Source organism: Vicugna pacos, chromosome 35, assembly GCF_048564905.1.
Source record: "Vicugna pacos chromosome 35, VicPac4, whole genome shotgun sequence".
Lineage (NCBI taxonomy): Eukaryota > Metazoa > Chordata > Mammalia > Artiodactyla > Camelidae > Vicugna > Vicugna pacos.
The window spans coordinates 15,602,482-15,619,523 of record NC_133021.1 but is presented as its reverse complement, the minus strand read 5'-3'; the positions used below and the strand labels follow the sequence as shown (position 1 = coordinate 15,619,523).

The window sequence follows — 17,042 nt, the reverse complement described above, 5'->3', positions numbered from 1 at the left end:
CGGCCCCTCACTCGGGGAGGCGGCGTGGGTGTCGTCATCCAGCGGCTCCTGCAGTGTCCGGCTCTGCAATGACAGTGACCGGCAGCCGGCCCGGCCCGGAGGTCTCAGAGCCCTGCCCGGCCAGGACCACTCCTGTTTCTGCCCACTCGACCCTCTGCTGCCAGATCAGACTGGGACCTTGGTCAGCTCGGACGGCCACCCGGGAGGGAAGAGACACAGCCAGAGGGCATGGGCTTCGACTCGGGCAGCAGGGCCCTGCCCGGCTCGCCACAGCCCAGCCCGCCAGCTGGGACCCGGGGTGCGGACGTGACCGGCCCCCCAGGCCTCTGAGCTGCTCGTGCTTGAGGCAGGGCACCCCCCCTCCCCCAAGCCCAACATGACTGCCCACCTCCACCAGCAAGGAGAAGGGGATGTGGGGCTATACCCGGGTGGGGTCTGAGTGGTGGCCCGGCCTGGGCGGGCCTGCCCCAGGCCTCCCTGGGTTACCTTTGGGTCCCTGTGGCCAAAAGGCCAGAGGCGCCTGGGGTGAGAGCTGACCCAGCGCCGGCACCGCTGGCCCAGCCCCTCGCTGCGGGCCTTCCGGGGGCCGCGGCCTCGGGGTGTTGGGACACAGCAGAACATGTCTGAGTGGAGCTGAGTTCCCCAGCCAGGTGAGCTGAGTAGGGGCTTCTCCACAGAGTGGGTGCCTGGTGACCTCAGTAATAAGTTCTGTTGGGTTCTAATTGCCAGGGAAGTGAGGTCACTTCCTGGGGTCCCCTTCCCCAAGCTTCCTCCTTCCACAGAGGTCCCCAAGGGCCTCTCTGGGCTGCTGACTGCTCACCTCCCACCCCGTGCCATGTCCGCACACAGTGACACCAACTCAGCCCCCCTCCCCAGAACCCTGCGGAGGCCTGGATGCAGCCAGGGCGCCAGCTCTGAGGACGCAGCTGGGTTCAGACCCCTCGTCAACAGTGCTGTCACCCTGGACAAGCCACCTGCCTCTCAGGGTCTCCCCAGTCCCCCATCGGCACAGTGGGGATCATTCTGGCCCCTCCTTCCTGGGGAAGCCATCGTGTCTCCAGAGCCACAAACACCTACCGCACCTGTCAGCCCTGCGGGCTGGCATCACAGGGAGCTCGTGCGCAGACTCAGCAAAGGGAGGGCCCCACAGAGGGCTGGCGGAGCGCAGAGCACACCCCACACAGGCTGGGGTCTGCCCTGGGGTCCGGAGAAAGTCACTCCCCTCGCCGCCTGCTTCCCAGCTCCCTGTCGGGGCGGGGGCGGGGGCGGGGGGAGAAACTGAACGTAACTGTGACTTCGTTCTCGCTGGCATACCACCTCCTGGGTCATTCTGTCATGTTTAGATTCAGGCCCAGTGTCTCATCTCGGCCTCTGGGGTGGGCTGCCCCACAATGCTCTCTGCTTTTATGCCTTCTGGTCACGTGTCCTTGTGTGACCCCCACACCCTCCCCTGCAGTGCGGATGGACATTGGGACCGGGTCCTGACATGCAGAGTGGCGTGTGAAAATGGGCGTGACTTCCGCTCGTTCCCAGCTCCAGTGTTCCTTCTCCCTCTCTCTGTCTCTCAGCGCCTGTCTTGTCTCTCTCTCTCTCTCTCTCTCTCTGTTTCTCTCTCTCCCTCTGCCTCTCTGTGTTTCAGTCTCTCTGTCTCTTTTCCTGGATGTATGTGCGTATACATTTACGTGCGTATCTGTGTATTTACATGTTTATATTGTTAGGGCTCAGGGCAGGTCACTTCTGAAAGTGCCTTGATGACGCACTGATTCTTTTGATGTTACTGAAGAAAAAACTTCCTTGCAAGTTGTGCGAGCACTTTGGTGGGGTCAGCTCTAAGGATCAGCACTGCTGGGGAAGGGCTGCGCCTGTGGCCCTTTGATGCGTCCTGCACACTGTTTCCCTGGAGGGGAATGTCTGTTCTCTCGTCCCTCCGGGGGATCTGCTGGGGCCTCTGCCTCCTCACGTTGCCACCAGGGCTGGCTGTCACCAGGCTAAAGATCTGCCAGCGTCATGGTGACAAGTGCTGTCTCCACAGTGTGTCCGTCTGCCTGTGTCCTCAGCCGAGAGGTCGAGCACGTCTAACACACACTGGCCACCTGCTCTGCCTCTCGTTGGAACTGCCCGTGTGTGTTCTGTTTGTTTAGAGCAACTGGGTTTCGAGAGGTTTTTGGGCCCCGCGGATGTGTAGCCTTTCTCCAAGCTTGGGTTCTGAGGAACGCTTCTTCCGGGTCGTGGTTTGTCTTTCCGGCTCTATTTCTGGGCTTTTGCTGGTTTCTTGATTTGCTTGGTTTTGCTTTGGCCCCAGGAAGAGCTAAGCATCTCCCTTCTGTCTTCTGGCTGTGGTGTCACAGGGGGAAGAGCAGTGCCTCCCCCGAGGTTATGCACAGAGTTACTGAAAGGGCTTCATTTTGTACATCACATCTTTAGCCCACCTGGATTTCCCTTTCAAATAGTAAAAATGCTATTTCAAGTGGAAACAAAACAAATCACCACCAGCCCCTGCTTAAGCCATGTGGGCAGGCACGCAAAGCCACCTTTCCTGTGGCTTCATTGACAGGGAAGACCCAGGAGAGGTAAAGACACCCAGAGGGGAAGTGGACTCGGGGCTGTCAGGGGCTGGAGGGGGCGGGGGAGTGCGTGCTCTGGAACCAGGGTTTTACTTTGAAGAAAGGAACAGTGTGAGCCTGCATGGTAGTGAAGGTCGCACAGCATCGTGAAGGCACCTAGTGCTCCTGAGTTGCACAATTTCAGAGGGACAAAGTCTATGTTTTATTAAAAGAAACTTAAAAAAGAAAAATAAAGGATGACATAACCGATCTGAAACAAACAGAGGGAAGCGAAGAAAAGCCAAACTCCAACAAGTGCAGGGGAAGGGAAGTCAAGTTCGGGTGGGGGAGGGGATTCATGGTGGGATTTTGAAGAAGAAGGTGTGGGTGGGCACAGAGGGGGCTCAGCCCCAGGGGCTGGTGACGCCTGAGCTGGTTCTCCGTGGCCCAGCGGTCCAGCTGCAGGTGCAGCATCTTCCGGGCCTTCGGAAGCAGCAGGAGCTGCGGGACCTTCAGCAGCAGCCGGAGCTGCGGGACCTTCAGCAGTAGCAGGAGCTGCGGATCCCTCAGGAGCAGCAGGAGCTACTGGAGCGGCAGGAGCTGCAGGATCTTCAGGAGCAGCGTTAGCTGCTGGAGCTGCAGAAGCTGCAGGAGCAGCAGGAGGGAGCTCGGGGTCTCCTGCTGGATCCTGATGGCCCTGGCTTTGGTCTCTGGCATCTTGCCCTGCCCCCGCCTGCTCTGGATCTGTGACTGTTGGAAGTGGAGAGAGCTTTCAGTCTTGTGGAGGTGCTCATGCTGTGAGAGAGGAAAGCTTTACCCATGTGCCTCCCTTTCCATGGGCCTCTTCAAGGACAGACATCTTCGCAGAGCTTCCCAGACAGCTCCCACCCAGCAAGTGCCCACAGGATGTGTTTTGTGACTGAATTCTTCTAGACCGGTGGTCTGAGGCCAATCTTTGCTCTGGTGCCAGCAGCAGCCTCTGGGGACGCCTCCCTGTGTGGCCCAGCCCTAGGCCCTCCCTCACCTACGCACATGCACCAGCCCCGCCCTTCTCACCTTCGGGCTCTGCCTCGGTGGGCTCCTGGTCCTCCGCCTGACTCCCAGGGAGGTGCTCCAGGTCAGAGGCGGGTCTGCTGAGCTGCCTGTCACCCGCGGGCAGGGCCCTGGCGTGACGCCTGGGCGGTTTCTGGGGAGGAAGCCGTCGTGGTGGCGGGGACCCCCCCGTGTGCAGACTCACCCGGAGCTCGTGCTGGCCCTGAGAAGCGTGCACCGGCCCCTCACTCGGGGAGGCGGCGTGGGTGTCGTCATCCAGCGGCTCCTGCAGTGTCCGGCTCTGCAATGACAGTGACCGGCAGCCGGCCCGGCCCGGAGGTCTCAGAGCCCTGCCCGGCCAGGACCACTCCTGTTTCTGCCCACTCGACCCTCTGCTGCCAGATCAGACTGGGACCTTGGTCAGCTCGGACGGCCACCCGGGAGGGAAGAGACACAGCCAGAGGGCATGGGCTTCGACTCGGGCAGCAGGGCCCTGCCCGGCTCGCCACAGCCCAGCCCGCCAGCTGGGACCCGGGGTGCGGACGTGACCGGCCCCCCAGGCCTCTGAGCTGCTCGTGCTTGAGGCAGGGCACCCCCCCTCCCCCAAGCCCAACATGACTGCCCACCTCCACCAGCAAGGAGAAGGGGATGTGGGGCTATACCCGGGTGGGGTCTGAGTGGTGGCCCGGCCTGGGCGGGCCTGCCCCAGGCCTCCCTGGGTTACCTTTGGGTCCCTGTGGCCAAAAGGCCAGAGGCGCCTGGGGTGAGAGCTGACCCAGCGCCGGCACCGCTGGCCCAGCCCCTCGCTGCGGGCCTTCCGGGGGCCGCGGCCTCGGGGTGTTGGGACACAGCAGAACATGTCTGAGTGGAGCCGAGTTCCCCAGCCAGGTGAGCTGAGTAGGGGCTTCTCCACAGAGTGGGTGCCTGGTGACCTCAGTAATAAGTTCTGTTGGGTTCTAATTGCCAGGGAAGTGAGGTCACTTCCTGGGGTCCCCTTCCCCAAGCTTCCTCCTTCCACAGAGGTCCCCAAGGGCCTCTCTGGGCTGCTGACTGCTCACCTCCCACCCCGTGCCATGTCCGCACACAGTGACACCAACTCAGCCCCCCTCCCCAGAACCCTGCGGAGGCCTGGATGCAGCCAGGGCGCCAGCTCTGAGGACGCAGCTGGGTTCAGACCCCTCGTCAACAGTGCTGTCACCCTGGACAAGCCACCTGCCTCTCAGGGTCTCCCCAGTCCCCCATCGGCACAGTGGGGATCATTCTGGCCCCTCCTTCCTGGGGAAGCCATCGTGTCTCCAGAGCCACAAACACCTACCGCACCTGTCAGCCCTGCGGGCTGGCATCACAGGGAGCTCGTGCGCAGACTCAGCAAAGGGAGGGCCCCACAGAGGGCTGGCGGAGCGCAGAGCACACCCCACACAGGCTGGGGTCTGCCCTGGGGTCCGGAGAAAGTCACTCCCCTCGCCGCCTGCTTCCCAGCTCCCTGTCGGGGCGGGGGCGGGGGCGGGGGGAGAAACTGAACCTAACTGTGACTTCGTTCTCGCTGGCATACCACCTCCTGGGTCATTCTGTCATGTTTAGATTCAGGCCCAGTGTCTCATCTCGGCCTCTGGGGTGGGCTGCCCCACAATGCTCTCTGCTTTTATGCCTTCTGGTCACGTGTCCTTGTGTGACCCCCACACCCTCCCCTGCAGTGCGGATGGACATTGGGACCGGGTCCTGACATGCAGAGTGGCGTGTGAAAATGGGCGTGACTTCCGCTCGTTCCCAGCTCCAGTGTTCCTTCTCCCTCTCTCTGTCTCTCAGCGCCTGTCTTGTCTCTCTCTCTCTCTCTCTCTCTGTCTCTCTCTCTCTCTGTTTCTCTCTCTCCCTCTGCCTCTCTGTGTTTCAGTCTCTCTGTCTCTTTTCCTGGATGTATGTGCGTATACATTTACGTGCGTATCTGTGTATTTACATGTTTATATTGTTAGGGCTCAGGGCAGGTCACTTCTGAAAGTGCCTTGATGACGCACTGATTCTTTTGATGTTACTGAAGAAAAAACTTCCTTGCAAGTTGTGCGAGCACTTTGGTGGGGTCAGCTCTAAGGATCAGCACTGCTGGGGAAGGGCTGCGCCTGTGGCCCTTTGATGCGTCCTGCACACTGTTTCCCTGGAGGGGAATGTCTGTTCTCTCGTCCCTCCGGGGGATCTGCTGGGGCCTCTGCCTCCTCACGTTGCCACCAGGGCTGGCTGTCACCAGGCTAAAGATCTGCCAGCGTCATGGTGACAAGTGCTGTCTCCACAGTGTGTCCGTCTGCCTGTGTCCTCAGCCGAGAGGTCGAGCACGTCTAACACACACTGGCCACCTGCTCTGCCTCTCGTTGGAACTGCCCGTGTGTGTTCTGTTTGTTTAGAGCAACTGGGTTTCGAGAGGTTTTTGGGCCCCGCGGATGTGTAGCCTTTCTCCAAGCTTGGGTTCTGAGGAACGCTTCTTCCGGGTCGTGGTTTGTCTTTCCGGCTCTATTTCTGGGCTTTTGCTGGTTTCTTGATTTGCTTGGTTTTGCTTTGGCCCCAGGAAGAGCTAAGCATCTCCCTTCTGTCTTCTGGCTGTGGTGTCACAGGGGGAAGAGCAGTGCCTCCCCCGAGGTTATGCACAGAGTTACTGAAAGGGCTTCATTTTGTACATCACATCTTTAGCCCACCTGGATTTCCCTTTCAAATAGTAAAAATGCTATTTCAAGTGGAAACAAAACAAATCACCACCAGCCCCTGCTTAAGCCATGTGGGCAGGCACGCAAAGCCACCTTTCCTGTGGCTTCATTGACAGGGAAGACCCAGGAGAGGTAAAGACACCCAGAGGGGAAGTGGACTCGGGGCTGTCAGGGGCTGGAGGGGGCGGGGGAGTGCGTGCTCTGGAACCAGGGTTTTACTTTGAAGAAAGGAACAGTGTGAGCCTGCATGGTAGTGAAGGTCGCACAGCATCGTGAAGGCACCTAGTGCTCCTGAGTTGCACAATTTCAGAGGGACAAAGTCTATGTTTTATTAAAAGAAACTTAAAAAAGAAAAATAAAGGATGACATAACCGATCTGAAACAAACAGAGGGAAGCGAAGAAAAGCCAAACTCCAACAAGTGCAGGGGAAGGGAAGTCAAGTTCGGGTGGGGGAGGGGATTCATGGTGGGATTTTGAAGAAGAAGGTGTGGGTGGGCACAGAGGGGGCTCAGCCCCAGGGGCTGGTGACGCCTGAGCTGGTTCTCCGTGGCCCAGCGGTCCAGCTGCAGGTGCAGCATCTTCCGGGCCTTCGGAAGCAGCAGGAGCTGCGGGACCTTCAGCAGCAGCCGGAGCTGCGGGACCTTCAGCAGTAGCAGGAGCTGCGGATCCCTCAGGAGCAGCAGGAGCTACTGGAGCGGCAGGAGCTGCAGGATCTTCAGGAGCAGCGTTAGCTGCTGGAGCTGCAGAAGCTGCAGGAGCAGCAGGAGGGAGCTCGGGGTCTCCTGCTGGATCCTGATGGCCCTGGCTTTGGTCTCTGGCATCTTGCCCTGCCCCCGCCTGCTCTGGATCTGTGACTGTTGGAAGTGGAGAGAGCTTTCAGTCTTGTGGAGGTGCTCATGCTGTGAGAGAGGAAAGCTTTACCCATGTGCCTCCCTTTCCATGGGCCTCTTCAAGGACAGACATCTTCGCAGAGCTTCCCAGACAGCTCCCACCCAGCAAGTGCCCACAGGATGTGTTTTGTGACTGAATTCTTCTAGACCGGTGGTCTGAGGCCAATCTTTGCTCTGGTGCCAGCAGCAGCCTCTGGGGACGCCTCCCTGTGTGGCCCAGCCCTAGGCCCTCCCTCACCTACGCACATGCACCAGCCCCGCCCTTCTCACCTTCGGGCTCTGCCTCGGTGGGCTCCTGGTCCTCCGCCTGACTCCCAGGGAGGTGCTCCAGGTCAGAGGCGGGTCTGCTGAGCTGCCTGTCACCCGCGGGCAGGGCCCTGGCGTGACGCCTGGGCGGTTTCTGGGGAGGAAGCCGTCGTGGTGGCGGGGACCCCCCCGTGTGCAGACTCACCCGGAGCTCGTGCTGGCCCTGAGAAGCGTGCACCGGCCCCTCACTCGGGGAGGCGGCGTGGGTGTCGTCATCCAGCGGCTCCTGCAGTGTCCGGCTCTGCAATGACAGTGACCGGCAGCCGGCCCGGCCCGGAGGTCTCAGAGCCCTGCCCGGCCAGGACCACTCCTGTTTCTGCCCACTCGACCCTCTGCTGCCAGATCAGACTGGGACCTTGGTCAGCTCGGACGGCCACCCGGGAGGGAAGAGACACAGCCAGAGGGCATGGGCTTCGACTCGGGCAGCAGGGCCCTGCCCGGCTCGCCACAGCCCAGCCCGCCAGCTGGGACCCGGGGTGCGGACGTGACCGGCCCCCCAGGCCTCTGAGCTGCTCGTGCTTGAGGCAGGGCACCCCCCCTCCCCCAAGCCCAACATGACTGCCCACCTCCACCAGCAAGGAGAAGGGGATGTGGGGCTATACCCGGGTGGGGTCTGAGTGGTGGCCCGGCCTGGGCGGGCCTGCCCCAGGCCTCCCTGGGTTACCTTTGGGTCCCTGTGGCCAAAAGGCCAGAGGCGCCTGGGGTGAGAGCTGACCCAGCGCCGGCACCGCTGGCCCAGCCCCTCGCTGCGGGCCTTCCGGGGGCCGCGGCCTCGGGGTGTTGGGACACAGCAGAACATGTCTGAGTGGAGCCGAGTTCCCCAGCCAGGTGAGCTGAGTAGGGGCTTCTCCACAGAGTGGGTGCCTGGTGACCTCAGTAATAAGTTCTGTTGGGTTCTAATTGCCAGGGAAGTGAGGTCACTTCCTGGGGTCCCCTTCCCCAAGCTTCCTCCTTCCACAGAGGTCCCCAAGGGCCTCTCTGGGCTGCTGACTGCTCACCTCCCACCCCGTGCCATGTCCGCACACAGTGACACCAACTCAGCCCCCCTCCCCAGAACCCTGCGGAGGCCTGGATGCAGCCAGGGCGCCAGCTCTGAGGACGCAGCTGGGTTCAGACCCCTCGTCAACAGTGCTGTCACCCTGGACAAGCCACCTGCCTCTCAGGGTCTCCCCAGTCCCCCATCGGCACAGTGGGGATCATTCTGGCCCCTCCTTCCTGGGGAAGCCATCGTGTCTCCAGAGCCACAAACACCTACCGCACCTGTCAGCCCTGCGGGCTGGCATCACAGGGAGCTCGTGCGCAGACTCAGCAAAGGGAGGGCCCCACAGAGGGCTGGCGGAGCGCAGAGCACACCCCACACAGGCTGGGGTCTGCCCTGGGGTCCGGAGAAAGTCACTCCCCTCGCCGCCTGCTTCCCAGCTCCCTGTCGGGGCGGGGGCGGGGGCGGGGGGAGAAACTGAACGTAACTGTGACTTCGTTCTCGCTGGCATACCACCTCCTGGGTCATTCTGTCATGTTTAGATTCAGGCCCAGTGTCTCATCTCGGCCTCTGGGGTGGGCTGCCCCACAATGCTCTCTGCTTTTATGCCTTCTGGTCACGTGTCCTTGTGTGACCCCCACACCCTCCCCTGCAGTGCGGATGGACATTGGGACCGGGTCCTGACATGCAGAGTGGCGTGTGAAAATGGGCGTGACTTCCGCTCGTTCCCAGCTCCAGTGTTCCTTCTCCCTCTCTCTGTCTCTCAGCGCCTGTCTTGTCTCTCTCTCTCTCTCTCTCTCTGTCTCTCTCTCTCTCTGTTTCTCTCTCTCCCTCTGCCTCTCTGTGTTTCAGTCTCTCTGTCTCTTTTCCTGGATGTATGTGCGTATACATTTACGTGCGTATCTGTGTATTTACATGTTTATATTGTTAGGGCTCAGGGCAGGTCACTTCTGAAAGTGCCTTGATGACGCACTGATTCTTTTGATGTTACTGAAGAAAAAACTTCCTTGCAAGTTGTGCGAGCACTTTGGTGGGGTCAGCTCTAAGGATCAGCACTGCTGGGGAAGGGCTGCGCCTGTGGCCCTTTGATGCGTCCTGCACACTGTTTCCCTGGAGGGGAATGTCTGTTCTCTCGTCCCTCCGGGGGATCTGCTGGGGCCTCTGCCTCCTCACGTTGCCACCAGGGCTGGCTGTCACCAGGCTAAAGATCTGCCAGCGTCATGGTGACAAGTGCTGTCTCCACAGTGTGTCCGTCTGCCTGTGTCCTCAGCCGAGAGGTCGAGCACGTCTAACACACACTGGCCACCTGCTCTGCCTCTCGTTGGAACTGCCCGTGTGTGTTCTGTTTGTTTAGAGCAACTGGGTTTCGAGAGGTTTTTGGGCCCCGCGGATGTGTAGCCTTTCTCCAAGCTTGGGTTCTGAGGAACGCTTCTTCCGGGTCGTGGTTTGTCTTTCCGGCTCTATTTCTGGGCTTTTGCTGGTTTCTTGATTTGCTTGGTTTTGCTTTGGCCCCAGGAAGAGCTAAGCATCTCCCTTCTGTCTTCTGGCTGTGGTGTCACAGGGGGAAGAGCAGTGCCTCCCCCGAGGTTATGCACAGAGTTACTGAAAGGGCTTCATTTTGTACATCACATCTTTAGCCCACCTGGATTTCCCTTTCAAATAGTAAAAATGCTATTTCAAGTGGAAACAAAACAAATCACCACCAGCCCCTGCTTAAGCCATGTGGGCAGGCACGCAAAGCCACCTTTCCTGTGGCTTCATTGACAGGGAAGACCCAGGAGAGGTAAAGACACCCAGAGGGGAAGTGGACTCGGGGCTGTCAGGGGCTGGAGGGGGCGGGGGAGTGCGTGCTCTGGAACCAGGGTTTTACTTTGAAGAAAGGAACAGTGTGAGCCTGCATGGTAGTGAAGGTCGCACAGCATCGTGAAGGCACCTAGTGCTCCTGAGTTGCACAATTTCAGAGGGACAAAGTCTATGTTTTATTAAAAGAAACTTAAAAAAGAAAAATAAAGGATGACATAACCGATCTGAAACAAACAGAGGGAAGCGAAGAAAAGCCAAACTCCAACAAGTGCAGGGGAAGGGAAGTCAAGTTCGGGTGGGGGAGGGGATTCATGGTGGGATTTTGAAGAAGAAGGTGTGGGTGGGCACAGAGGGGGCTCAGCCCCAGGGGCTGGTGACGCCTGAGCTGGTTCTCCGTGGCCCAGCGGTCCAGCTGCAGGTGCAGCATCTTCCGGGCCTTCGGAAGCAGCAGGAGCTGCGGGACCTTCAGCAGCAGCCGGAGCTGCGGGACCTTCAGCAGTAGCAGGAGCTGCGGATCCCTCAGGAGCAGCAGGAGCTACTGGAGCGGCAGGAGCTGCAGGATCTTCAGGAGCAGCGTTAGCTGCTGGAGCTGCAGAAGCTGCAGGAGCAGCAGGAGGGAGCTCGGGGTCTCCTGCTGGATCCTGATGGCCCTGGCTTTGGTCTCTGGCATCTTGCCCTGCCCCCGCCTGCTCTGGATCTGTGACTGTTGGAAGTGGAGAGAGCTTTCAGTCTTGTGGAGGTGCTCATGCTGTGAGAGAGGAAAGCTTTACCCATGTGCCTCCCTTTCCATGGGCCTCTTCAAGGACAGACATCTTCCCAGAGCTTCCCAGACAGCTCCCACCCAGCAAGTGCCCACAGGATGTGTTTTGTGACTGAATTCTTCTAGACCGGTGGTCTGAGGCCAATCTTTGCTCTGGTGCCAGCAGCAGCCTCTGGGGACGCCTCCCTGTGTGGCCCAGCCCTAGGCCCTCCCTCACCTACGCACATGCACCAGCCCCGCCCTTCTCACCTTCGGGCTCTGCCTCGGTGGGCTCCTGGTCCTCCGCCTGACTCCCAGGGAGGTGCTCCAGGTCAGAGGCGGGTCTGCTGAGCTGCCTGTCACCCGCGGGCAGGGCCCTGGCGTGACGCCTGGGCGGTTTCTGGGGAGGAAGCCGTCGTGGTGGCGGGGACCCCCCCGTGTGCAGACTCACCCGGAGCTCGTGCTGGCCCTGAGAAGCGTGCACCGGCCCCTCACTCGGGGAGGCGGCGTGGGTGTCGTCATCCAGCGGCTCCTGCAGTGTCCGGCTCTGCAATGACAGTGACCGGCAGCCGGCCCGGCCCGGAGGTCTCAGAGCCCTGCCCGGCCAGGACCACTCCTGTTTCTGCCCACTCGACCCTCTGCTGCCAGATCAGACTGGGACCTTGGTCAGCTCGGACGGCCACCCGGGAGGGAAGAGACACAGCCAGAGGGCATGGGCTTCGACTCGGGCAGCAGGGCCCTGCCCGGCTCGCCACAGCCCAGCCCGCCAGCTGGGACCCGGGGTGCGGACGTGACCGGCCCCCCAGGCCTCTGAGCTGCTCGTGCTTGAGGCAGGGCACCCCCCCTCCCCCAAGCCCAACATGACTGCCCACCTCCACCAGCAAGGAGAAGGGGATGTGGGGCTATACCCGGGTGGGGTCTGAGTGGTGGCCCGGCCTGGGCGGGCCTGCCCCAGGCCTCCCTGGGTTACCTTTGGGTCCCTGTGGCCAAAAGGCCAGAGGCGCCTGGGGTGAGAGCTGACCCAGCGCCGGCACCGCTGGCCCAGCCCCTCGCTGCGGGCCTTCCGGGGGCCGCGGCCTCGGGGTGTTGGGACACAGCAGAACATGTCTGAGTGGAGCTGAGTTCCCCAGCCAGGTGAGCTGAGTAGGGGCTTCTCCACAGAGTGGGTGCCTGGTGACCTCAGTAATAAGTTCTGTTGGGTTCTAATTGCCAGGGAAGTGAGGTCACTTCCTGGGGTCCCCTTCCCCAAGCTTCCTCCTTCCACAGAGGTCCCCAAGGGCCTCTCTGGGCTGCTGACTGCTCACCTCCCACCCCGTGCCATGTCCGCACACAGTGACACCAACTCAGCCCCCCTCCCCAGAACCCTGCGGAGGCCTGGATGCAGCCAGGGCGCCAGCTCTGAGGACGCAGCTGGGTTCAGACCCCTCGTCAACAGTGCTGTCACCCTGGACAAGCCACCTGCCTCTCAGGGTCTCCCCAGTCCCCCATCGGCACAGTGGGGATCATTCTGGCCCCTCCTTCCTGGGGAAGCCATCGTGTCTCCAGAGCCACAAACACCTACCGCACCTGTCAGCCCTGCGGGCTGGCATCACAGGGAGCTCGTGCGCAGACTCAGCAAAGGGAGGGCCCCACAGAGGGCTGGCGGAGCGCAGAGCACACCCCACACAGGCTGGGGTCTGCCCTGGGGTCCGGAGAAAGTCACTCCCCTCGCCGCCTGCTTCCCAGCTCCCTGTCGGGGCGGGGGCGGGGGCGGGGGGAGAAACTGAACCTAACTGTGACTTCGTTCTCGCTGGCATACCACCTCCTGGGTCATTCTGTCATGTTTAGATTCAGGCCCAGTGTCTCATCTCGGCCTCTGGGGTGGGCTGCCCCACAATGCTCTCTGCTTTTATGCCTTCTGGTCACGTGTCCTTGTGTGACCCCCACACCCTCCCCTGCAGTGCGGATGGACATTGGGACCGGGTCCTGACATGCAGAGTGGCGTGTGAAAATGGGCGTGACTTCCGCTCGTTCCCAGCTCCAGTGTTCCTTCTCCCTCTCTCTGTCTCTCAGCGCCTGTCTTGTCTCTCTCTCTCTCTCTCTCTCTGTCTCTCTCTCTCTCTGTTTCTCTCTCTCCCTCTGCCTCTCTGTGTTTCAGTCTCTCTGTCTCTTTTCCTGGATGTATGTGCGTATACATTTACGTGCGTATCTGTGTATTTACATGTTTATATTGTTAGGGCTCAGGGCAGGTCACTTCTGAAAGTGCCTTGATGACACACTGATTCTTTTGATGTTACTGAAGAAAAAACTTCCTTGCAAGTTGTGCGAGCACTTTGGTGGGGTCAGCTCTAAGGATCAGCACTGCTGGGGAAGGGCTGCGCCTGTGGCCCTTTGATGCGTCCTGCACACTGTTTCCCTGGAGGGGAATGTCTGTTCTCTCGTCCCTCCGGGGGATCTGCTGGGGCCTCTGCCTCCTCTCGTTGCCACCAGGGCTGGCTGTCACCAGGCTAAAGATCTGCCAGCGTCATGGTGACAAGTGCTGTCTCCACAGTGTGTCCGTCTGCCTGTGTCCTCAGCTGAGAGGTCGAGCACGTCTAACACACACTGGCCACCTGCTCTGCCTCTCGTTGGAACTGCCCGTGTGTGTTCTGTTTGTTTAGAGCAACTGGGTTTCGAGAGGTTTTTGGGCCCCGCGGATGTGTAGCCTTTCTCCAAGCTTGGGTTCTGAGGAACGCTTCTTCCGGGTCGTGGTTTGTCTTTCCGGCTCTATTTCTGGGCTTTTGCTGGTTTCTTGATTTGCTTGGTTTTGCTTTGGCCCCAGGAAGAGCTAAGCATCTCCCTTCTGTCTTCTGGCTGTGGTGTCACAGGGGGAAGAGCAGTGCCTCCCCCGAGGTTATGCACAGAGTTACTGAAAGGGCTTCATTTTGTACATCACATCTTTAGCCCACCTGGATTTCCCTTTCAAATAGTAAAAATGCTATTTCAAGTGGAAACAAAACAAATCACCACCAGCCCCTGCTTAAGCCATGTGGGCAGGCACGCAAAGCCACCTTTCCTGTGGCTTCATTGACAGGGAAGACCCAGGAGAGGTAAAGACACCCAGAGGGGAAGTGGACTCGGGGCTGTCAGGGGCTGGAGGGGGCGGGGGAGTGCGTGCTCTGGAACCAGGGTTTTACTTTGAAGAAAGGAACAGTGTGAGCCTGCATGGTAGTGAAGGTCGCACAGCATCGTGAAGGCACCTAGTGCTCCTGAGTTGCACAATTTCAGAGGGACAAAGTCTATGTTTTATTAAAAGAAACTTAAAAAAGAAAAATAAAGGATGACATAACCGATCTGAAACAAACAGAGGGAAGCGAAGAAAAGCCAAACTCCAACAAGTGCAGGGGAAGGGAAGTCAAGTTCGGGTGGGGGAGGGGATTCATGGTGGGATTTTGAAGAAGAAGGTGTGGGTGGGCACAGAGGGGGCTCAGCCCCAGGGGCTGGTGACGCCTGAGCTGGTTCTCCGTGGCCCAGCGGTCCAGCTGCAGGTGCAGCATCTTCCGGGCCTTCGGAAGCAGCAGGAGCTGCGGGACCTTCAGCAGCAGCCGGAGCTGCGGGACCTTCAGCAGTAGCAGGAGCTGCGGATCCCTCAGGAGCAGCAGGAGCTACTGGAGCGGCAGGAGCTGCAGGATCTTCAGGAGCAGCGTTAGCTGCTGGAGCTGCAGAAGCTGCAGGAGCAGCAGGAGGGAGCTCGGGGTCTCCTGCTGGATCCTGATGGCCCTGGCTTTGGTCTCTGGCATCTTGCCCTGCCCCCGCCTGCTCTGGATCTGTGACTGTTGGAAGTGGAGAGAGCTTTCAGTCTTGTGGAGGTGCTCATGCTGTGAGAGAGGAAAGCTTTACCCATGTGCCTCCCTTTCCATGGGCCTCTTCAAGGACAGACATCTTCCCAGAGCTTCCCAGACAGCTCCCACCCAGCAAGTGCCCACAGGATGTGTTTTGTGACTGAATTCTTCTAGACCGGTGGTCTGAGGCCAATCTTTGCTCTGGTGCCAGCAGCAGCCTCTGGGGACGCCTCCCTGTGTGGCCCAGCCCTAGGCCCTCCCTCACCTACGCACATGCACCAGCCCCGCCCTTCTCACCTTCGGGCTCTGCCTCGGTGGGCTCCTGGTCCTCCGCCTGACTCCCAGGGAGGTGCTCCAGGTCAGAGGCGGGTCTGCTGAGCTGCCTGTCACCCGCGGGCAGGGCCCTGGCGTGACGCCTGGGCGGTTTCTGGGGAGGAAGCCGTCGTGGTGGCGGGGACCCCCCCGTGTGCAGACTCACCCGGAGCTCGTGCTGGCCCTGAGAAGCGTGCACCGGCCCCTCACTCGGGGAGGCGGCGTGGGTGTCGTCATCCAGCGGCTCCTGCAGTGTCCGGCTCTGCAATGACAGTGACCGGCAGCCGGCCCGGCCCGGAGGTCTCAGAGCCCTGCCCGGCCAGGACCACTCCTGTTTCTGCCCACTCGACCCTCTGCTGCCAGATCAGACTGGGACCTTGGTCAGCTCGGACGGCCACCCGGGAGGGAAGAGACACAGCCAGAGGGCATGGGCTTCGACTCGGGCAGCAGGGCCCTGCCCGGCTCGCCACAGCCCAGCCCGCCAGCTGGGACCCGGGGTGCGGACGTGACCGGCCCCCCAGGCCTCTGAGCTGCTCGTGCTTGAGGCAGGGCACCCCCCCTCCCCCAAGCCCAACATGACTGCCCACCTCCACCAGCAAGGAGAAGGGGATGTGGGGCTATACCCGGGTGGGGTCTGAGTGGTGGCCCGGCCTGGGCGGGCCTGCCCCAGGCCTCCCTGGGTTACCTTTGGGTCCCTGTGGCCAAAAGGCCAGAGGCGCCTGGGGTGAGAGCTGACCCAGCGCCGGCACCGCTGGCCCAGCCCCTCGCTGCGGGCCTTCCGGGGGCCGCGGCCTCGGGGTGTTGGGACACAGCAGAACATGTCTGAGTGGAGCTGAGTTCCCCAGCCAGGTGAGCTGAGTAGGGGCTTCTCCACAGAGTGGGTGCCTGGTGACCTCAGTAATAAGTTCTGTTGGGTTCTAATTGCCAGGGAAGTGAGGTCACTTCCTGGGGTCCCCTTCCCCAAGCTTCCTCCTTCCACAGAGGTCCCCAAGGGCCTCTCTGGGCTGCTGACTGCTCACCTCCCACCCCGTGCCATGTCCGCACACAGTGACACCAACTCAGCCCCCCTCCCCAGAACCCTGCGGAGGCCTGGATGCAGCCAGGGCGCCAGCTCTGAGGACGCAGCTGGGTTCAGACCCCTCGTCAACAGTGCTGTCACCCTGGACAAGCCACCTGCCTCTCAGGGTCTCCCCAGTCCCCCATCGGCACAGTGGGGATCATTCTGGCCCCTCCTTCCTGGGGAAGCCATCGTGTCTCCAGAGCCACAAACACCTACCGCACCTGTCAGCCCTGCGGGCTGGCATCACAGGGAGCTCGTGCGCAGACTCAGCAAAGGGAGGGCCCCACAGAGGGCTGGCGGAGCGCAGAGCACACCCCACACAGGCTGGGGTCTGCCCTGGGGTCCGGAGAAAGTCACTCCCCTCGCCGCCTGCTTCCCAGCTCCCTGTCGGGGCGGGGGCGGGGGCGGGGGGAGAAACTGAACGTAACTGTGACTTCGTTCTCGCTGGCATACCACCTCCTGGGTCATTCTGTCATGTTTAGATTCAGGCCCAGTGTCTCATCTCGGCCTCTGGGGTGGGCTGCCCCACAATGCTCTCTGCTTTTATGCCTTCTGCTCACGTGTCCTTGTGTGACCCCCCACACCCTCCCCTGCAGTGCGGATGGACATTGGGACCGGGTCCTGACATGCAGAGTGGCGTGTGAAAATGGGCGTGACTTCCGCTCGTTCCCAGCTCCAGTGTTCCTTCTCCCTCTCTCTGTCTCTCAGCGCCTGTCTTGTCTCTCTCTCTCTCTCTCTCTCTCTGTCTCTCTCTCTCTCTGTTTCTCTCTCTCCCTCTGCCTCTCTGTGTTTCAGTCTCTCTGTCTCTTTTCCTGGATGTATGTGCGTATACATTTACGTGCGTATCTGTGTATTTACATGTTTATATTGTTAGGGCTCAGGGCAGG

General features: G+C 60.6%; 3 protein-coding genes across 3 annotated transcripts; all 3 read right to left on the bottom strand.

Annotated features, from left to right (window-relative positions):
• Positions 1–1,731: 1,731 nt before the first annotated feature.
• On the bottom strand, positions 1,732–4,659 carry LOC140691405 (uncharacterized). Its single transcript, XM_072954971.1, has 4 exons — positions 4,300–4,659; positions 3,600–3,876; positions 2,857–3,293; positions 1,732–1,737 (listed from the first exon to the last, which is right to left on the bottom strand). The coding sequence occupies exons 1-4, from the start codon at positions 4,432–4,434 to the stop codon at positions 1,732–1,734; spliced, it is 855 nt and encodes a 284-aa protein (XP_072811072.1). The 5' UTR covers positions 4,435–4,659.
• Positions 4,660–5,558: 899 nt separating this feature from the next.
• LOC140691404 (uncharacterized) lies at positions 5,559–8,486 on the bottom strand. The gene is made up of 4 exons (XM_072954970.1): positions 8,127–8,486; positions 7,427–7,703; positions 6,684–7,120; positions 5,559–5,564 (listed from the first exon to the last, which is right to left on the bottom strand). The coding sequence occupies exons 1-4, from the start codon at positions 8,259–8,261 to the stop codon at positions 5,559–5,561; spliced, it is 855 nt and encodes a 284-aa protein (XP_072811071.1). The 5' UTR covers positions 8,262–8,486.
• Positions 8,487–9,385: 899 nt separating this feature from the next.
• On the bottom strand, positions 9,386–12,315 carry LOC140691403 (uncharacterized). Its single transcript, XM_072954969.1, has 4 exons — positions 11,954–12,315; positions 11,254–11,530; positions 10,511–10,947; positions 9,386–9,391 (listed from the first exon to the last, which is right to left on the bottom strand). The coding sequence occupies exons 1-4, from the start codon at positions 12,086–12,088 to the stop codon at positions 9,386–9,388; spliced, it is 855 nt and encodes a 284-aa protein (XP_072811070.1). The 5' UTR covers positions 12,089–12,315.
• Between the last annotated feature and the right edge of the window lie 4,727 nt (positions 12,316–17,042).